Source organism: Alosa sapidissima, chromosome 11 (genome assembly GCF_018492685.1).
Source record: "Alosa sapidissima isolate fAloSap1 chromosome 11, fAloSap1.pri, whole genome shotgun sequence".
Classification (NCBI taxonomy): domain Eukaryota; kingdom Metazoa; phylum Chordata; class Actinopteri; order Clupeiformes; family Clupeidae; genus Alosa; species Alosa sapidissima.
The window spans coordinates 15,282,794-15,304,252 of NC_055967.1; the positions used below are offsets into that span (position 1 = coordinate 15,282,794).

A 21,459-nucleotide genomic window follows, 5' to 3' on the forward strand; every position below is an offset into this window, starting at 1 on the left:
TGGTCTGAGGTTGGTAGATGCAATCTCTGTTGGGAAGCAGAGTCTTTGGCCTAAGCCTGCCATTAATTTCCAATCACGTGCACCACCTAGCTGCCTGGTGTCATATGGTCTTGAAGTGGTAAGTCTGGCTGGACCTTCACCTTTCCGGACGAATGCTGTTGCCAATCGACAGACTGAAGGAGGTAGCTCATTGACGGACATCCTCCAACTTTCCAGTACTGTTTAGGTTGTGCCGCCAGGTGTAGCGGCCTTTAGTGAGTCTGGTCTTGCAACCCACCAGGATGTGTTTTACTGTTGCTGGCGACAGGCAAAGGGAGCATATGGGGTGCTCTACACACTGGCTGAGATTTTTGGGAGATGACAGGACATCATAGGCTGCCTTGATGGTGAAGCTCACTCTAAACGTCTCCACCTTCCACAACTCTTTCTAGGAGATTTTCTCTTCTCCACTCCCTCCCATCTCCTCCACTGACTTTGCCTGGCTTGTGCGATAGCCTTTGCACACCTTGTTGCCTCCTCCTGTTGATGTATCTCCTGCACCTAGTCTGCGACATTCTGACAGTGCAGCCAATTGTTCCAGGATGGTGTTCTGGTCCCAAGGCCAAGGTCACTCCGTAGTTAAAGCAACACCAAAGAACTTTCCCTCTGTCGCACGCACGCTATTTGTTTATCCAGCACCGGCTGTGCAAATAATGATGCCCACAGACAACGTAGAATATGTTGCATGATTTATGAAAGTACGATATATCATACCTGTCAACATTTCAAGGTCATCTCCCAGCACCCTCCCGTTTTGTTATTTCTTATCAGCACCCTCCCGTAATTTGCATGGCCATCAAACTTCATTTGAAAATCATTGATCCATTCAGGTTGCCAGATTGTATATGAAATACACCCTACACATACACGATCACTTAGTTTCAATTTCAACTGTTTTGTCATAGGCTAAAACCTGGCAACCCAAAACCCAAATAAGGAAGCGGGTGCCAGCTGCGCAGCCTGAGTCTCGTCGTAAGCAAGCGGGCTAGTTGAATGGCCTACTCCAGAACTAGCTGTTGTGAAATTGTTGGGAATTTAATTGATTAACACATCACATAAACTGTTATTGAGTGTTGTTGATAGCCTACACTGAACTTGTTCCCTCGTAACCAAATCTGACAGCAAGCAGCTTTGGAGTTTTGGAAGTAGGCTGCAGGCAGGCAGCTGGTGGATACATAACTGGCATGGGTAAGGTAATGGTAAGGTAAAAGCAACGACCGAAATGCAGTGTTGAAACACGTGTATAAAACGTATTAAATATGCAAACACTGATCCGGTATAAACACTGACCCCCCCCCCCGACAAAAAATCTCCCGTTTTTGGAAAGCTAAATGTTGACAGGTATGCGATATATTGCGATATCAGACGCAAGTCAAATTTGTTATGTCTCATTCCATCGAACTACAGATCCGCTACCTGATCTGACAAACTTAGCCTACTTAGTGCGGTTATATAGCCAATAGAGGGCCGCGAAGCGATTGCAGAAGTGCCGTTCACCTTGTTACAAGTTGATGAACCACTGAAACGAATTTGGAAACATTATTTTAAGGTACAAAAAACTCTTTGTCTTGCTTTAATTGCATTGCATACCTCTGCTTTTTCATTCTTGTCCCTGCCCATACATTGAACTACTTCCACTTAGATTTTCATATGTCTATTAGCTACCACATACCATTTTATTGTAAACGTTCTTTTATCCTTAATATCGGGGATTTCACACTGATGATATGGACAAGGTTTGAACAGAATCTGAGTCAGCGCAGCAATAGCCTTATCTGATTTGACACAGAGTGACCCATACCATAAAGAGAAGTGCTGACCAACACAATGTTTAAGATTTGTGAACAAATCAATTAGTCAATTAATGAAAATTGGAGAAAAACTAAAATTCAAAAATGTTGCACTTGTTTTGTAGAGTAAAGCTGGTGTATCAATCCCAGCATACCTGTCAACATTTAGCTTTCCAAAAACTGGAGTTTTTAGAGTTTATACCGGATCTGTGTTTGCATATTTAATACGTTTCATACACATGTTTCAACACTGCATTTCGGTCGTTGCTTTTACCTTAACCTTACGCATGCCAGTTATGTATCCCCCCCTTCCCCCCCACACACACACAAAAAATCTCCCGTTTTTGGAAAGCTAAATGTTGACAGGTATGCGATATATTGCGATATCAGACGCAAGTCAAATTTGTTATGTCTCATTCCATCGAACTACAGATCCGCTACCGGATCTGACAAACTTAGCCTACTTAGTGCGGTTATATAGCCAATAGAGGGCCGAAGCGATTGCAGAAGTGCCGTTCACCTTGTTACAAGTTGATGAACCACTGAAACGATTTTGGAAACATTGTTTTAAGGTACAAAAAACTCTTTGTCTTGCTTTAATTGCATTGCATACCTCTGCTTTTTCATTCTTGTCCCTGCCCATACATTGAACTACTTCCACTTAGATTTTCATATGTCTATTAGCTACCACATACCATTTTATTGTAAACGTTCTTTTATCCTTAATATCGGGGATTTCACACTGATGATATGGACAAGGTTTGAACAGAATCTGAGTCAGCGCAGCAATAGCCTTATCTGATTTGACACAGAGTGACCCATACCATAAAGAGAAGTGCTGACCAACACAATGTTTAAGATTTGTGAACAAATCAATTAGTCAATTAATGGAAATTGGAGAAAAACTAAAATTCAAAAATGTTGCACTTGTTTTGTAGAGTAAAACTGGTGTATCAATCGTGATGTGATGTGTTAATCAATTTAATTCCCAACAATTTCACAACAGCTAGTTCTGGAGTAGGCCATTCAACTAGCCCGCTTGCTTACGACAAGACTCAGGCTGCGCAGTCGGCACCCGCTTCCTTATGTGGGTTTTGGGTTGCCAGGTTTTAGCCTGACAAAAAGGTTGAAATTGAAACTAAGTGATCGTGTATGTGTAGGGTGTATTTCATACACAATCTGGCAACCTGAATGGATCAATTATTTTAAAATTAAGTTTGATGGCCATGCAAATTACGGGAGTTTTCCGGGAGAAATAACAAAACGGGAGGGTGCTGGGAGATGACCTTGAAATACGGGAGAAACCCGGGAAAAACGGTAGTGTTGACAGGAATGAATCACAGGCCAGAGTCAGATGCTTATTTGCCTACAATGTGATCATTAGTTATTAACTCATAAAGATAACCTCATCAGGTAACCTCATTCTTTGATGGTAGGCCCATGCTCATTTGTGTGTTTGAGGACTGACTTGATAAGAATCACTGTTGTGCTTTATTGCAATGGTGTGTTGTGCTGTGCACTTAGTGATAGAATGAATGATCGATAACATCAGTTTCAGTCAGGCTGTCATACAGACATCAGTCATAAAAGACTAAAATGAAGGAAATGGCTCGCAGGGGGCAAGGCACGGCTCCTTTCCCTTACAGTTTGCTTTTACTTTTACTTTTACAGTTTGTTTTATTGCAGGGTTCTTTTTCTCTGTGCATAATAACAACACTCATCATACCCTCACATGCTTCACTCAAAATATACAGTTACTCCTCTATTGTCACGCTTCTGATTGGGCTGTTTGTGGAAAACTTCTGACTGACTGATTGAGAATATGGTGCTACACCATTAGTTAACACAGTCAAGTCTCTGGATAGTAAAATATTGCATCCTAAAATCTTTACTAGACTGCTTAGTCTTTTTGAAATATGATGAATTGCCATACATTTATGTGCAGATGTACTGTATATTTTATATGGTATAATAAAATAAACCTACCATTAAAATTATAGACAGTTAACTTCTTTGTCAGTGGATAAACTTACAAAATCAATGAGAGATCAAACTAGATGTACCGCATAGCGGTACAAAATATGACCGCCGCTCAGTCCTGTACATCCATTCCGCGAAAATAAATCACACTTCAATTTGTCTCCATCTTTTACTCCATCCCCCACTCTTGAAACTTTTGTGTATGCTTGTTTGGCATGCCTGAGTGTGTGTGTGCAGCTGCACAGAAAGTAGCCTACTTGTGCTGAAAAGGTGAATAGATTGTAGAATAGCCAAAGAAGATGTAGCATTGTTATAAAACCTTTAAAATCTCTAAACAATCACAAGTAGGGCAGGTCATCACAGTTCATCCATTGCAACTGGATTGATGAAAGGTCACTTACACCTGTAGGCTACATTGTATTTGGGAAAAGCAAAAGGTATCAGCATAATGTTATTTATTTATTTATTTATATATTTATAAACAAAAACATCTCTGTCAGTTCCATGCCGTTTTCAACAGCTATCAAAAACAAAGGTCATTTTTGGATGGATGGATTTTTTGTGAATATTTCTTCTTCTACATAAGATTTTAGTCATCTTTAGTTCATGTAATACTTTATTGTCAATGCACAAATTAAGTAACAGTAGTCTGAAACGTTATTGTTAATGCACAAATTAAGTAACAGTAGTCTGAAACGAAATGCTGTTTTACATCTAACCAGTGGTGCAAATAACTGACATGTCCAAATGGGCCTTGATGAAATGCGTCGCTAGACTGTTCATACACATTTTAACTGGCCAAAGTTGAAGAGCTTTTGTCCGTTATTGTTCGTGCAAATATAGGCTGATTCATGTTCCCTTGCATTGTGTAACTGAGGTCCATGGCTAGTCTGGCTTTCATCAGACCAAGCTCAATCTTTTAAGAAATCAAAAAATAAATAGCGGGCAGGTCAGGCTGGGTTGACCCAGCCTAGTCCATAGGCACCCGATATTGTTTAATTTTCAGATTGAGATATACACGCTCTGGCTATTCTAAATGCAAAAATGCATTAGGGAGTTATGACAAAACTGTAACTAACAAACTAGATCCTAATAGAAAGCGGTTAGCTTCCCTAAGCTACAGGTAGGATTATAAGGTAGGCCTATTTACAACATAAATTGTCAATAGGCTATGCTGGCGACACAAATAAAATCTCCTTTGGAAACCAATGGCTTACGACTTACAGTATCAAGCGGACTTAAACTGCCATATCGTGGCGAAAAGTTGTAATAACATTCACGCAGCTCCATGAGTCAAGGAAAGCGCGAATGAAGTAGCCACTTCTAAATGGGACCCACTACACAGTAGCTTAAGGTGTGTTGCTAAAGCAGCCATAATGAAATGAAGGTGTCATTGTTTGGATACTTCACACACACGTGCTTTTTAATTTCACAGACTACAACTACCAAGCTGGAATCAAAGCACATCGATTCCCCTCTCACACCCTGCACGCACTTAAAACAAAATAAACAGGCGTCTCAGTCTCACGCATGTATAGGCAAAACTGTATCAGACCGGTGTAACGTTGGTAAATCTTCCATTGCACAGAATGATTTTGTAGCACGTGCAATAAATGACAGTCGAAAGATACAAACAGTGCTGCTATCAATTTGCTTGGTATAACCGCATTTATAGTTTTCTACAAATGCAATCAATCAAATGGGCCTCCATCACTCAACCAACGCTAACGGTAACATTACCTAGGTCCTTATTGATATTACAAGATTAACGTACCTGCAGTAAAAACCAAGCATGTCCGATAAACATCCTCACTTCATCCTCACTTACACTTCATGTGAACATCGTCCTGTCCTTATTAGATGTTCGCTGCGGTAAATTACAGTCCTTGTAGGAAGTGTCCATTATTTTTTCAACCCACTTTTAACTTCCAAAAAAATTACGTCTCACTGCAACGATGCGCCATCTAGTGGACAAACGACTACTTATCGCCAATACTGAAAATGCAGCCATGATGATGATGATGAATATTTTGGCTTTCTTTTGATCCTATTGAATTTGTAATTATGTATCGGCCGTTCTAATACCGATAGTATGTGGGTGCCTGTGTGTGTGCATGTTTATATGTGTGCACCGCCATTTACAGGCCAATGAGTGTACAGTCACTAAATGTACACATAACCTAATTTTTTTAGCCCCCCCCATGGATGAAATTCTACGAAACTTGGCATACCCCCAGACCCCCAGAGAATGCCAGGTCAATCATACACATAAAATTTGGTGCAGTTCTGAACATCTTAACTGAAGATAGGGGCGATTAAAGCAGAATAATATTGCATTTTCATTTTTGACCGGGGCGGGGGGGGGCAAATCACAAATGAGTGATTATGAGCCAGGTTGATGTGGGCCCTTGAGACCAACATACCATAAAAGATTCACAGAGAACTGTGTCTGCCCTACCCTCCTTTCGGGGGGTCCAGTCCAGCGGGGGGGCTGCAGATCAAAACGAAAAACGATGGTTCCATGCTATCCATGTGGGGTTACATGCCCACCAAGTTTTGTGTACCCCGGTCTTTCAGTGTCCCGGGAATCCTTGTTGGTGTACGTCACTAAATGTACACATAAATTATTTTATTGTAAGGCCCCCCATGAACGAAAGTACACAAAACTTGGCATGCATTCAGAGGGTGTCATAATGATCTTACACTTTTAATTTCGTGCAGTTTTGACCTTGTCAGCCAGAGATATTGAGATGAAAACACCTAATTTTTTGCTTTTTAATTTTTAACTAGGTGGCGCTATACATGAAATAAGTGGTAATGGGATGGGTTGACATGCCCCCTTAAGACCAACATACAAAAAAAAGGTGGACCTCCTAGGCCCTACGGTTCTCGAGATATTCACAGAAAACTGTCTCCGGCCACCTACAGGCCAGTTGGTGTATAGTAACATAAATGAATTTATTGTGTGGCCCCCCATGAACGGAATTCCACAAAACTTGGCGTGCATACAGAGGCTGTCATAATGATCCTACACTTCCAATTTCGTGCAGTTTTGACTATGTTAGGTCACAGATACCTTCAATTACACCACCTCATTTTTACTTTTTTGTGTTTAACTAAGTGGCGCTATACATGAAATGAGTGGTTATGGAATGGGTTGACATGGCCCCTTGAGATCAACATACAAAAAAAAATGGTCCTCCTAAACCCTACGGTTTTCGAGATATTCACAGAAAACTGTGTCTGCCCTACCCTCCTTTCGGGGGGTCCAATTCAGCGGGGGGGCTACAGATCAAAACGAAAAACGATGGTTCCATGCTATCCATGTGGGGTTACATGTCCACCAAGTTTCGTGTACCCCGGTCTTTCAGTGTCTCGGGAATCATTGACGGAAATTTGGGCATGCGAAAAAGAAAAAAAAAAAAAAAAAAAAAAGAAAAAGAAAAAAAAAAAAAAAAAAAATCTGACTAAACCTATATGACCGCCGCTTCGCTGCGCGGCGGTCATAATAATTATTCCCTCCACTGTATATTGCACAATGAAACTCCAATAATCCTTATAGTCTTTGTTTTATGTGGAATTATACATGTAAAGCATCACAGGATGGTGATTTGAACATAAATGGAAATGGTGCACACTAACCTTTCCTGATCTACAAAAATGCTGTGATTATTAAGAATGTATCAACATAACAACTTATACCTCAACAACTTCATCTGTTTACTTAAGCAGATATATCAAAATGGACAAAAATGCAGTGACTTTGTGAGTGAGAACTGGACCAGGACACAGTCATGAGGAAAGTCTTGAAATAAGATAAAGAAGGAAATGTGAATCAAACACCTCTTTGGGTTAATGAGACAGAATCACAAATTGGGTTACTTATATGTCGCAATGACCAGTGGTTTCGGTTAACAACATGTAACAATTTCCCACTAAGAGCACCATTAAAGGCTTAACAAATTAGTTCAGGACCTAATTCATCTGTTTTATGTTTGTGCACAAAAGAATGGACTTTCGGTAAGGATATTCCAGTGGAAAATAAATACAATTACAGGTTTCAAATTACTTTTGTATTGAAAAAATATATCAGGAAATAAATGCCTTGTTCCTGCTTCTTGCATATATAGCAACCTTTATATTCATAGCCTTAAGACTGACTTAGGTGAACAATTAACTTTGAACTCAGGGGTTTTACCGAGAGACCAAAATATTTTTTCTTTCCTTGTGCCCATCGCCCTTCGCCCATCGCCCTTCCTTTTATGACAATTTATGATCTAAGGAAATAGACAAAGCCCCCCCCCCCTTCCCAACCCTTCAAAAAAGAGCATTTTAAGACGATTGTTTTCTATGGCTTTATAAAGAGGTGCCATGTCCAAGGAGCAGTCTAGGCAAGATCATGGAGGGAGAACAGACAGAGGCTGGTGTCAGGTACAAACTTACAAATCTATTTGATAATAATACAGGAAATGCTTACTTTCCATCATATTAAGCATCATTTTTACAGATATTTTATTAAATAGATTTTCTTTCTTTTTATTGTTCATCTTATTTATAAACATTATTGAATAAATCAATAACTTTTGATTTGATTGTAAATAATGACACATAATTAATAAGGCCTGGATGATTTCTGATTGCTTTCATTTTTTATTTTTGGTCACAAATGGTATAACATATTTTAACATCTCATACCAGAATAGCTTTTGTTTTGCTAACAATAAATATTTAGAACTATGTATTATTATTTTGTATGAACAAAACTGAAGTTTTCTTAAACTTGTTTGTTCCATTTCCATCCATTACAAATCACATCCCTAACATTTCCAACATTCTGTGTACCCATTTATTTATTTTTAAATGTTTTATCTGTTTACATCTGGAAGCTCATTTAAATATTGTTGTTTCCCATGCTTTATGTTGTTTTTGTGTCAGGAGGGCGTGGGATGCCTGCCGAGAACTTCCCATTATTCAGGATGGGCAGAAACCCAGAAAAAGAGTGAAATGCTTTCAGTGGTTCATATGCATAACTGTTGGCTTACTAGTCTTTGTTCTTGCATTGATAAGCAAGGTACGGCTGTTTACTCAAAGGGAGCTCACTATATGAATAACTATTTTAAATCTGGTTTTACATATTTTAAACTCCAAAAACTGAAAACTGAAAACCAATATTATTTCTCTCTTCAAAATAGTCCAGCTTTTTGCTTCTGATTACCCTGGCGAGCAATGCGACAGAGACAGTGCAAACAGACCAGAAGCCTTTTGTTTTCTTAAGCATCGGCTGTGCTGTGATTGGGCCCAGTGTCCTTCTCTTCATCAAGAGCCTGTGGAAACTCATCTTCAAAAACTCTAACAAACCCAAGGGCAAAACCATACTGTGGGTGAGTGAAAATCAGCTCTTTGTTAGATATGCGCAGCATTTAATTCAATCCAACCTATTGCACAACTTTCAGTGTAATTGGGTTTTCAACTTCAAGTGATTGGCCTCATTTTTAACAACAGGGAACAGGCTTACCTGAATGAGATTTATAAACTAGCACACTGGTGCCAGGGCAACAACCTTCTCCTAAATGTTACAAAGATAAATATATATATCAGCGTCTTTGTCATCAACGCCTCAATAACTTTAGACTTTTAAAGAACTTTTGAAGAACTTTTAAAGATCGACGATAGAAGGTTGTTCTTACAGGGAGTTTAAGAGCTGGTATGGAAACATTAGAGAGTAGTGAAGTCAGAATCTTCATGAGATTTATGCTAGGAGATGTCAGTCCAGAGCCCCCCCCCAGTCAAATAAAGGATTATGCTGGAGTTTTATTGTGTGTTTGTCTCCATACTACACCCTGTGCTGCCTGAAGTGCATGTGATTGTGTAGGATCATAAAGTGTACTTTTTTTGTAAATGTCTGAATGATTGTGCATGATGCGTATTGGTTATTTTGGCTGTTTCCACAGGTGCTGTGTGTGGAGTCTGTGGTGGCTCTAGGAGCCGCTCTTCTCACTCTGGTCTCTATGCCACATTTCGACATCATCACCAACGTGATGCTGTTGAACAGCGTCAGTGTCCTTTCTGCAGTGTTCCAGGTGTGGGCCGGGTGCATCGCCCAAGAGAGGAAGAGGATCATTGCCATCCCCATCATGGCTATTGTGCTGATCTTACTGGGGTACTTGCTCTTTGCTCTTGGCTTTCTCCTAGAAAAAAAGAATGATCCTCAGATCGAGACTCAAGTCGCAATATCGGTGACAACAGCCATACTTGGGTCCGTCCTCGTCTCTCTAAACTGGTGGGAGAACTACACCACCCTCTTTAACATTACCTTCTTAGAGAACATGTCGAAGGACATTGCCAAATCTCGGAACATGGTGTGCATATTGTCAAGTGCAGTGCGGGTATTAGTGACTGCAGCGGTAGTTGGAGCATATGTTCCATTATCAGGCCAAGACTGGTCCTCTGTCACAGCCATCCAACCTGAAAACAGAACACTCATTCTTTGGCTGCTCTTCTCACAGATAGTGTCCTCTGCGTTGTGTCATTGGTTTGTGGTGGTGGCCTGCAAGATGCACGCCCTGAGAAGTAGCTTTGCCGTGCCCATGTACTTGGCTTCAGTGGCCGTCCTAGCTGTAATCTTGGGTCCAATGATCTTCATTTATAGAACATCGGAAGACACTACTACTCACTGTGAGAACCTGAAAGACATCCAAATCTTCAACAAAACCTTCAAAGGTCCAGAATGGGCCTTGAAGCTAGTGGTCGACAACACACAAACGCTGTGTGCCCGGAATGGTGTGCAGCAGCTGGACAAGGCCACCCTCGCTTTCCTGGGCAGCTCCACCATTAACTGGTGGTTGGGGCTCATCCTGAGCACCATCTACATCTGGTTCCTGCGCATTCAGCGCATCGAGAGAACCCAAGGCCTGTTTGTCAGGAGGCTCTATGAAGGTCCTTTTCTAGAACAGTCCATGTTGCTCAACACACGATTTGAGATCTTGAAAATAAACAAGTCTAAAAGGTAAGTCCTTTTCTCCTTTCATTGTGTATTTGAAAATGAAAGTTGATAGATTTCATGTGAAATTATAAAGTACTTTTCTTGTCTGTCCTCCATAGAATGAAACAGAAGGTGACTGTTTATTTGTGCGCTACGATGTGGCATGAAACCTATAGCGAAATGATGAAGATTATCATCTCAATGTTCAGGTAAGAGTAAATAGTAAATAATAATAATTAGTAAGCAAATTCCATTTCAGATATGTGTCTAAGCTACTAACCAAAGATACTCTGACTGACATCTTTGTTTTTACTAGATTGGACAAGTACAGGCCGAAGGGGAACCCGAGCAATGATGTGGGTTTTGAGTTCCACATCTTCTTCGATGATGCTTACAAAGACGTCACAGACAGCTGTGGACGGCATGTGAACGAGTACGCAGAAACTGTAGTGGAAGTACTAAGGGAGGTGTACATGTAAGTCAACATACAACTCCAAGCTCTCCACGACTGTGAATGGGCCCAGTTTCCTGTAGTGTACATCAACATGATAACCAGTCTTGTGTCTGAATCAATGTGTGCCACTGACCATTTGCCTGACAGAGTCTTCAGTGAGGACGACCCGAGTCTATTCAAACAGAGGCCTCTGCTGCCCAGTCAGAAGATCATCAACACACCGTATGGCGGGCGGCTTCAGTACATTCTGCCCAAGGGCAACACCCTCATGGTGCACTTCAAGGACAAGCTGCTGATTCGGCACAAGAAGCGGTGGTCACAGGTGGGCAAAGGCACAGAGATGAGGCTGCTTCCAAGGCTTTCTTTATTATATAACTTTTCCAAACATGCACCAAAGTCTAAACCACTCTTTTGACCAGTCAGATAGAGAAAAGAGCAGGTACTGATTAACAATCAGTTAGTTTTATATTTGATATTTTATCAATGATTAATTGAGGGCACATGATTTAAAGACAATGTCAATTGTCTTGTCCCCTTCCAGATAATGTACCTCTACTATCTGCTTGGCTGGAGATTAAACAACAAGTATGCTAGAGTTTGGGCAGGTTTGGGCAGGGCAGGTTTGGGCAAGTTTGATCAAGGAATAGATGAGAAGACTCTGGCAGAGGAACTAAAGGTAAAGACCTCAAATACACAAGTCCCACCTATATTCCAGTACAGTCATCATGTTATGAACCAGTCCAAATGAGGCTCTCCTTTAATCCAGAGAGAAAAGGACAACACGTACATCCTGGCATTGGACGGGGACACTGATTTTCAGCCATGTGCAGTGATGCTTCTTGTCGACCGGCTGAAGCAGTACTCAGAGGTGGGCGCAGCCTGTGGCAGGATTCACCCTACTGGCTCAGGTATGTGTTTCCAGGGCAACGCATATCAATCATACTGCTGGGTACCATTCTGTTCTGCTGTGCTCCTAGTTCAAATACCTGAGACTGATTCAACATATTCTGTGCAACATATATTTTTTACATTGATGTCAGTTCCTAGTTACAGTGTGTAATGTGTGCTGTGGGATGTATCCAGATGAAATGTGAGTGTGTGGTTATACGCTGTGTGTGTGTCCAGGTCCCATGGTGTGGTACCAGAAGTTTGAGTATGCGGTGGGCCACTGGATGCAGAAGACCGCTGAGCATGTGATGGGTTGTGTGCTCTGCAGCCCCGGCTGCTTCAGCCTGTTCAGGGCCTCGGCCCTCATGGACGACAACGTCATGAAGAAGTACACCACCAAAGCCACCGAGGCAGGCCACTACGTGCAGTATGACCAAGGTCAGTAAACCAACCTTTAGGAGCATTCCTATGCTCAGTCAAATCATACTTTTAAAGATTGCTCTCTGTGTGCTGTAATGCAGTAGAACAGCCTATGTGTTTTTGAAAACTGTAAAAAAATGTTGGTATGCTACAACCAAAAATACAGACTAGTCAGACTTATTTCTGACAAAGAACTGCCATGTGCTACTAAAACACGACTTTTAACTTACATGTGTGGACAGGTGAGGACCGCTGGCTGTGCACCCTGCTGTTGCAGCAGGGCTGGAGGGTGGAGTACAATGCGGCGGCGGACGCCTACACCAACGCCCCGCAGGACTTCAAGGAGTTCTATAACCAGCGGCGCCGCTGGGGGCCCTCCACCATGGCCAACACCATCGACCTCCTGGGCTCTGGCAAACTCACCTCCCTGAAGAACAGCTCCATCTCTATGCCCTTCATTCTCTACCAGATCATCACCATGATGGCCTCCATCTTGGGCCCGTCCACCATCTGCCTCATGATCGCAGGTAAAAAAATGAAAAGAATAAAACAATCTTCTTTTTTGAAGTAATTTCATGAAATGTGAGAAGACTGAGAAGAGATAGTGACAACAAAACAACACAGCACACTACAAATTGTAGCCTTCAATAGTTCCTGAAAATCCTGAAAATTAATCTTGAGCTTCTCTGGTTCTCCCTTTCAGGAAGTTTGATCTATATTTTCAAACTTGAAGCCAATTATGCCTTGATAATTGCAGTAGTGCCCCCTGCTGTCTACCTCGGGCTCTGCTTCAAACTGAAATCAGACACACAGATCAAAGTAGCTGGGGTGATGAGCATCGTATATGCCTTATTCATGACAGCGACAATTCCAACAATCATTGGTAAATTATTTTAGAATTAATTAATTTTATGTAAATTAAATTTTATGTTTATGAGTTCAGTCAGTAAAAATAAGTCTTCAAAATGTTAACAAGAATACATGACAGATACAGTAGGTTATAGTTTCATATCATCCATCCATTTGGGTAACAAAAACCAAAAACATCTCCCTGCGCAGGTCAGATGGTGGAGGAGCAGACGTTTGTGACGCCCGCAGGCATATTCTTCATCAGCATGGTGCTGATGTACGTCAGCGCAGCTGCGCTGCACCCCCAGGAGTTCTCCCTGGTGGTGTACGGCCTCCTCTACTTCCTGTGCATCCCCAGCGGCTACCTGCTGCTCACCATCTACTCCATCGTCAACATGAACAACGTGACGTGGGGCACGCGGGAGAGCGGGGGTGGTGCGGCCAAGACCCCTCTGGCGGCCCTGCAGCGGCGCACCCTGCAGGCCAAACTCTGCGAATGTCTCTGCTGTAGGGCCCCCCCCGAGGAGGAACCCAAGCAAGACATGGTGGCTCAGACAATGGCAGGAACTGAAATGCAAGAACTGGATGACTACCATGACTGTAAACCACAAGAGAGGTAAAATCACCTTACTGTGTTGTTTTATTTTTTTATTGTAATTATTTGAGCCAATAGCATGATATAAGTCTGTGCATTGTCTGATGTCCAAAACATTTTGCTCATTCAATTTAATACATTCAAATTGTAGTTCTCTGGAGCCTCCAGGTCCGTGTCCTGAGCAGAGTAAGTACCAGCAGATGCATATGACACCACCACTCACACACCATATTTTCTACAACAATTTAGATATCTGGTCAGGTTATAACCAGGCTTCTGCTCTCATCTTGTACTTGTCATTCCTTTAAAGACTGGATTGCACAGTTGCAGAAAAAAGCATATGGTTTTGGATTAGTTGAGAGTTACCTCACAAGGGTGAGTTCATTTTGAGCGCAACTACTGTGCATGGTTATGTTACTTCATGAGGTAAAACCCACTAAGAAATCTCTTTCCCTTTAGGATGAGGATGACTTTTGGAGAGAACTCCAAAAAAGATATCTGGAACCACTGGTGGAGGATAGAGACCAGCAGAGAAAAATAACAGATGATCTAAAAGAACTCCGAAATAAGGTGATTTCACAACACTTAAGTTTACTTCAGCAGTTATGGCTATTGGCTAGCCTAGAAATCTAGACGCACCCTAGCGGCAGCAAATGTAATTTGCAGCAAGGGTAGCTTTAGGGTTCTCGAGACTATGGATCTCACTCTATATCTCAAAAGTAATATGTTAAATCTATGTTGAAGAACATAATGTATTTTAGATGAACTTGATGCTATTACTATGATAGTAATTTATCCTGACAAAGTCATACTCGCCAAACATTTCCAGGCTGCTAACCAAAGTGCTGTAGGTGCAGAAAAGTTAATCATTTCACTTGTGAATGAGGTCATAGTCAGTATATTTCATCCTCATAGGTCCAGGTTGAATGCTGCATGTACTGTAATGGACTTTCTTTTTTTTTTCCTTAGGTAACCTTCATCTATTTTTTCTCCAATGCTTTATGGCTGGTCGTCACATTTTTTCTTCAATACATTGGAGACTCTGTCACCATACATATCCCAAAGATATTCATCAATGGTACCACTGACCCAGTCAAGACCTATTCATTAGACCCGGTTGGGCTAATGTTTCTATTGAGTTTTGCATGTCTTCTTATAGTCCAATTCGCTGCCATGCTATATCACAGGTGATTAGAAATGTGTCAAACTATATTATTATAGTAAAAAAAGTAATTGGAGGGTTTTGTGTTCATTTGTTGGCTGGTCGTCTGTGTTTGACCCTTTTAAAATATGTGTTTATTTACTGCAGAATTTATACCATGATCCATTATGTGTCATTTATTGACACTGAGACCAAATCTGGGCGAAAGTTACAGAAGCAACAATCCTCTGATGAGCTTGATGAGCAGGTACATATCAATTCTCAAGTTCTTTTTATCCAAGCTTTTTATTATCCTTGTTGGGCTGACATTGGTCACATTCTCTATTCCCAAAGGACCCTGACATCCTAGAAGCACATCTTTACAAAAATGGGCTGGGCCAGGAAGCACTATGCTTCCAGAACCCAACAGCAGTGGAGCGCTCAGTGACGCTGGTGTAAGAGTTGAAATGGGAAACGCTGTGATCAAGACAGCCAAAGCTGGATTATATGTCCAGTGCTTTACCAGTCAAGTTCACCCTGATGGGTTGTTCACAATCAGGAGAAGCACTTTGTTTAAGGCTCAAAATTGCATCTTTTTACGGGATATATATCTGATAAAAGTTGGTGGAGGGCAATTGGTCATGTTGATATTGGGGAATATTTATGGGTGGGGGTGGGGGGGGGGGGGCATTTTAAGATGTCTGTTTACAAGATTAAAAATGTGCTAAAATATGTATGTCACCAGGATGAAAGTTACACGCAAGGTCGCTTCATTCTGAATATATGTTTTATTGTAACAATAATACCGCCAACTGGAAGTGTGTTGGAGTGAAACATGTAGTTTCTCACCATAAATGCAAGGTTAACTGTTTCTGTTTGTATACAATATTTGTAGAATTTATTATTGTTCATTGTGGCAACATAATGAATGACTCCACTAAGTTGTATCAAGGTCTTTGTTTTATATCATGTTGTGTGTTTCATTTTTATGCTATAATAATGTTAGTAAATATGCTGTGTAAAAGTGAAAGTCAAATTTAGGGTGAAAATGTGTATCCACGTACTTCTAATTCCACTAATTAGTAATACACAATTATCAAACATAATCATATTGGAGGAACACAGACATATAGACAAGTATGTAATCCCAAAATGTTAGCTTTAGGTTGTGAGAGAACCCACAATACAAACGTTTTTAGCCTTTTGATGTTAAAAAGGTTATCCAATAATTATTGTGTATGTGACAGAATGTTATTGCGTTCTGATGGCCTCTCTCATCTTGATTGTTGTACCTCTGCTTTAAAGCCCTTTCTTTATGTTGTATTTATGTCAGATATTAAATATGCATGCTTGCTGTGTAATTATTTAATGCAGCTGTCCATTTTGTGACAAAATGATCAAAAGTAATGATGAAATAAAGAGTAATGATGTAATAAAATGATGTGATGATGAAATGTTAAACAGTGAGCACATTGTACACATGAAACCACACTTCATTAAGTACTTTTATTTAAAGACTTGAGCAAGTGAGCAAAAACAGTATATGCCTGATGTGTTTAAATCAGTCTATACATAAAAAAGTAAACATTAAATCTCATAGAATAAATAGCTTGTGAACAATAAATGTATTTATCTATATTCCTTTGTCTACATTAGTTCATACTCTTACAAGCAACCATATATACCAATCTATACACTATTTACATTATAACTTTAGTTGAACAACTACTTTAGTTTATAAAGTGTTCTATGTTAAAATAATTTGCTCTTGGAAATTTTGGCTAAAGTGTTACTATGCTGGTAAACATGTTTTGCCCCACAGTGGGATACACAAATATAAGGGCATATTACAAACCTAAGAATCTACATTTCCAGACTCTCAGTTATGTGTCATTTGTACTACTTAGGATAATAAAATTGTGCAGGCGCAGCTTCTCAGCGGTCCATTGGATGTCCCTTAATTCTGAGTCCTGCCCTGTCCCACGGGGGCCACTGCGTAGACAAGGAAGCCGGAGAAGGTGGTGTAACGGCCCTGGTTGCTGTAGATGCCGTATCGGTCGTCCTGCTGGCTGTAGAGCCACACGCTGTCTCCCCTCTGCAGCAGCAGCAGCAGGCTCTGGCTCTGCATCTCCCGCCGCCGGGACATGTCCTCGTCGAACACCATGGCCTGCACCTCGCCCTTGCCCAGCATCAGCTTGACGGACACAGCCCTGCGTGGGTGCTTGCCCACGGTGAAGGCGAAGAAGTAGGCCCCCGGGTAGTGGCACGTGAAGTGGCCCGACGTCTTGTTGAAGTGTCCCCCGATGTTGACATACTCCACGTCGAAGGTCAGGGCCTGCTTGCTCTGCTGGAAGATCCTCTCCCCCAAGATGGGAGACGTCCGGGCCACAGAGAAGGCTGAGCGAGGCTCCTCCGCCAACTCCTCTCTCCTTGTCCAGCCGTAGTCCCCTGGTGGTGGACAGCCGGGAAACGGCAGAGCCGGCGGGGGAAGGTGGTTGTTGACGTAACCCGTGTTTGATGACACATCTGGGTAGACGAGGTAGCCGCTAAATGTGATGTAGGGGCCAACGTTGCTGTAAAGGGCGTACTGAGGGTTCTCCTGGAGCAGCAGCCACACAGTGTCCATGGCTCTCAGGCTGACCATCACACTCTGGCTCTGCACCTTGCGGCCCTCCTTGCGGTAGTCGTCGTAGGCGATGGCCTGCACCTCCTGGCCGTTCTTGACTAGCATGACAGACAGCAACTTCTTGGGGAACTTGCCAACGGTGAACGTGAAGTAGTAGACACCTGGGATGCGGCAACGGAAGCGGCCTGTGTCGGGGTTGAAGTCGTGACCCACGTTGACCAGCAGGCGGTCAAAGGTCACAGCACGCTGGGAGCCGCCTGTGATGCTGCTGCTGCGGGTGGCCGAGAAGGCCGAGCGCTGGCCGGTCACCAAGGGAGGAACATGGAAAGATCCGGCCAGTCCCGAGCAAGTGAGCAGATAGAGCAGGAAGGTCAGAGGCCGGGTCAAAAACGTTGATGTGCCTTGAGCTGAAAATAACACCAAAACAGGCCAGTGATGGGAAAATGTCAATAACAAATATGAGCATAAACATTAATGCCCTGCAGGACATGTTTAAAGACTTCCTAAAGACAATGTCAACAGGAAATCCTGTTGAAAGATCAAAGACAATGAAACAAGTCATCTGAGGAATGAGGGAAAAAGACAACTACATCAGTAAACCCCTTCATTACTGAAGTCCTTAGGCTACTCTATAAACAAGCCACATATTGTTTGGTTTACATATAACAATGGGAACACGATGGAATGTATAACAGACTGTGCTAAGGTATACTCAATGCGAAAGTACTTTTTTTCCCAAATCGGTGTGTGATGGTTTGGTTAAAATAGCACATGAGTGGGTTAGGAAGTCTGGTTTAGCCCTGTCAGAATGAATCCTGCACCTCAGATCAAGTGTTCAGTGGGAGCATCAGTCCTCTAATTCAGCTGGTATTGTCTGTTCTCTCTGTGCACTCAGAGAAGGCAATAGATTAGACCTTGGTTCATCTGGCCCTATGTGCTGGAACGCTGGAACAATGGCATATTTGGGAGGGGGTGATGAAGCCTGCGTGGGACTGGGAGTGAGGTGAAGGAATGTCTTTTAAAAGTATACCAACCTCAAATTGTTACTGCTTTACCAGGGGAACCTATTGTGTTACTGTTATTTTGTCAAAAATTGTAATCTTCATCACGGAATGTGTCAATTGTTGATGGATAAATGGTAGCCTAGTCTTATTAATTGTGTTGAAGCAAGTACGTAAGCGAAATAATCAATTTTGAAAATACTGTTTCAAACTCTGTTTAGAGTTAAACAGGTACTAATCAGGAAAGGTATGTTGAATGTTACAGCAAAGAATTGATCTGCTTAAAGCATTACTTAGTAGCATTACATCTCTAAAATGAGTGGTTCAATACAGGAATGACCTGTTTGTTGGATAATTTAAGAAATTTCTCAGATAAGAAAAACTATAATCATATTTGAGTAACTGCTTTGAATCATTATGACCACCCGTTTCAGAGAGAGCATTGCCATGTTACATCTCATCCCTCACACATGATGGAATTATATATAACTATGACATTATGCTATTGATATTTTAATTAACAATGAAACATGAAAAAAGAACAAAGGAATGAAAATTACACATCCTTTAACTACAAACTGGAACGTTTTTCCCAGTGACTAGGTTGTCCTTACACATGTCTCACAAATAATACAGAAAGAATATATCTCTTTCATGTTGATAAACAGAGGCTGTCCTACCTGCTCTGGTGTGGTGTTGCTGATGCATGTCTGGGATGACTGGCGGCTTCCCCTCCTCTCTGGCGCTCTGCACGGTCTGCGTGCCTTTTCTGCTGATATGTCACCCTTTCAGGGGAGCAATGGTATCCCGACAGAGGAGGAGCGTATGAGCTGCAGCATCTCTGGACCCAACAAAGAATTCATGCAGACCTGTGACCCTGAGTAAGAAAGTCAGGGTTCAATATCTGGCTCAGAGTTATAACAAAATTTACCAGAGTTTGTTTAGCCAGTTAATATTTCTGTGTATGGTGAGCAAAATGAAAATGTTTTTACAGAGTATTATGTTTATTTTGTGAAGCTTGTAAAACTAAATATTAACCCAATATAATTAAAGGTTGCACCATAACAGGGAGATGAACACATACAGTACGAAAATCAAACTGATTCAAGCTTTATGGTTTTCCTGTGTGGATAGATGACATAAGCATCTCTCTCTCTCTCTCTCTCTCTTTCTCTCTGTGTCAATAAAAGAAACTGGGCTGTGAAGATGCCCTAACTAACTGAAAATAATCCTCTTTGGAATTCAAAAGAAAAATACCATTCATTCTGGGACAGAAAAGGGATATGGCCTTTCTAGCAGCAAAATATGTAACAGCTATCCATAACCTGAGGGACAGCCAGTGAGGCCACCTATGACAAGAAGTCCACACAACTCTTTGGAGTGGTGGTCAACAGACCCAGCTTCAAGGGTGGGTGGGGTAACTGCTCTCTCCCTTCGCTACAGTTACATTTTGTCTTTATCTATTTCATATTTGTTATTTACTTTAACTATATCCTACATCCAACTACTGCTCTTATGACTGTTTGCTTACCTTATTGAACATGTCATGCAGATGTTGATCTTGTATTAGTCAGAGCTGGCCCTGTGGCTAGGTCCCATGGTCTCTGGAAATAACTTCCGAAATCCACATTTCCCTATTTGGAATAGGCCTCTAGCATCTTACAAAAATAAATGATTGCTAATGAAGAATGAGCTATTCTGTAGATTCTTTATTTGACATTAACTTAATCCCTATTGACTAGTTCTGCATTATTTTACAATCAATTTACAGTTCAATTTACATCAACCTTTCTCTACAAAGGCCCACTTGGCCTATTCCTCCATTGTGGGATAAGAGGTATGAGCTCCAGTGGGAGTTCTGGGAATGAGAACAGCTACTAAGTTAACTTTCACCTGTGCCATAACCTGTGTCGGCTCCATTGGATTGTCATCTACTGTACCGTGCTTGTAGAGCGCCAAAACATTACACATGTATCATGGCGCTTTACAGAATGTAGGCAATCAGAGAAAAAAGGAAAGAAAGGAAGAAAAGAAAAGAAAAGAAAGGGAGAGGCCCATGGGTAACAGGGGCGAGGAAAACCCCCTAGAATTGGAGATACATATAGGAAGAATAAACCTTGAGCAGATCCACGACTCAAGGGCCTGACCCATCTGCCTAGGGCTCAAATAGTCCAGTGTTGGAATTATCCAGGGGAAGGGAGTTGTCAAGGGGCATGTGGTGGGTTGGCAGACGGGCCAGTAATCCGGGCAGAGTTGTCATAGGCAGGTGGTGGGTCGCTAGGCTGTACAGGCCAGGAGTCCAGATAGGGGGACAGACAATAGCTCTACACAGGGAAATGACATAGTCAAGAGTATGCATATAATTTCATCAGGAGAGCAAAATCATTTTTACATTGAAGTTAATTTACCATTTAATAATCTACTATAAATGCAAAAATGTCAATTTGTCTCCAGTGCATGGTCTAAAGCCATTTTAATGAAAATGAATAGCTATAGGCCAGGCCATGTGTCAACAAAGCAAGAGCCAACTTAAACTGAGAATTAAGTTTTGTTCATTGATTTGATACTGTTACATTTATGGAAACATTATTTTATGTTTTATTCTACTCAATAAACTAAACGATTTAATGAACCTATTACCCATAGACAGTAAACCTACCACATTACTAATAAACTCGGTTAGATTAATGGACG

At 41.5% G+C, this 21,459-nt stretch overlaps 2 protein-coding genes across 2 annotated transcripts; one reads left to right on the plus strand and one right to left on the minus strand.

The window, feature by feature from the left end:
* Positions 1 to 8,210: 8,210 nt before the first annotated feature.
* si:ch211-264e16.2 (chitin synthase chs-2) lies at positions 8,211 to 16,507 on the plus strand. The gene is made up of 19 exons (XM_042109337.1): positions 8,211 to 8,240; positions 8,745 to 8,880; positions 9,002 to 9,190; positions 9,761 to 10,815; positions 10,911 to 11,000; positions 11,108 to 11,266; positions 11,393 to 11,567; positions 11,787 to 11,921; positions 12,012 to 12,153; positions 12,371 to 12,571; positions 12,796 to 13,080; positions 13,257 to 13,436; positions 13,613 to 14,018; positions 14,149 to 14,183; positions 14,308 to 14,372; positions 14,457 to 14,567; positions 14,967 to 15,184; positions 15,307 to 15,406; positions 15,493 to 16,507. The coding sequence occupies exons 4-19, from the start codon at positions 9,818 to 9,820 to the stop codon at positions 15,595 to 15,597; spliced, it is 3,405 nt and encodes a 1,134-aa protein (XP_041965271.1). The 5' UTR covers positions 8,211 to 8,240; positions 8,745 to 8,880; positions 9,002 to 9,190; positions 9,761 to 9,817; the 3' UTR covers positions 15,598 to 16,507.
* A 565-nt stretch (positions 16,508 to 17,072) lies between these two features.
* On the minus strand, positions 17,073 to 19,492 carry c1qtnf13 (C1q and TNF related 13). The gene is made up of 2 exons (XM_042109340.1): positions 19,446 to 19,492; positions 17,073 to 18,171 (listed from the first exon to the last, which is right to left on the minus strand). Exons 1-2 carry the CDS (start codon positions 19,471 to 19,473, stop codon positions 17,096 to 17,098), a joined length of 1,104 nt encoding a protein of 367 aa, XP_041965274.1. The 5' UTR covers positions 19,474 to 19,492; the 3' UTR covers positions 17,073 to 17,095.
* Positions 19,493 to 21,459: the final 1,967 nt, after the last annotated feature.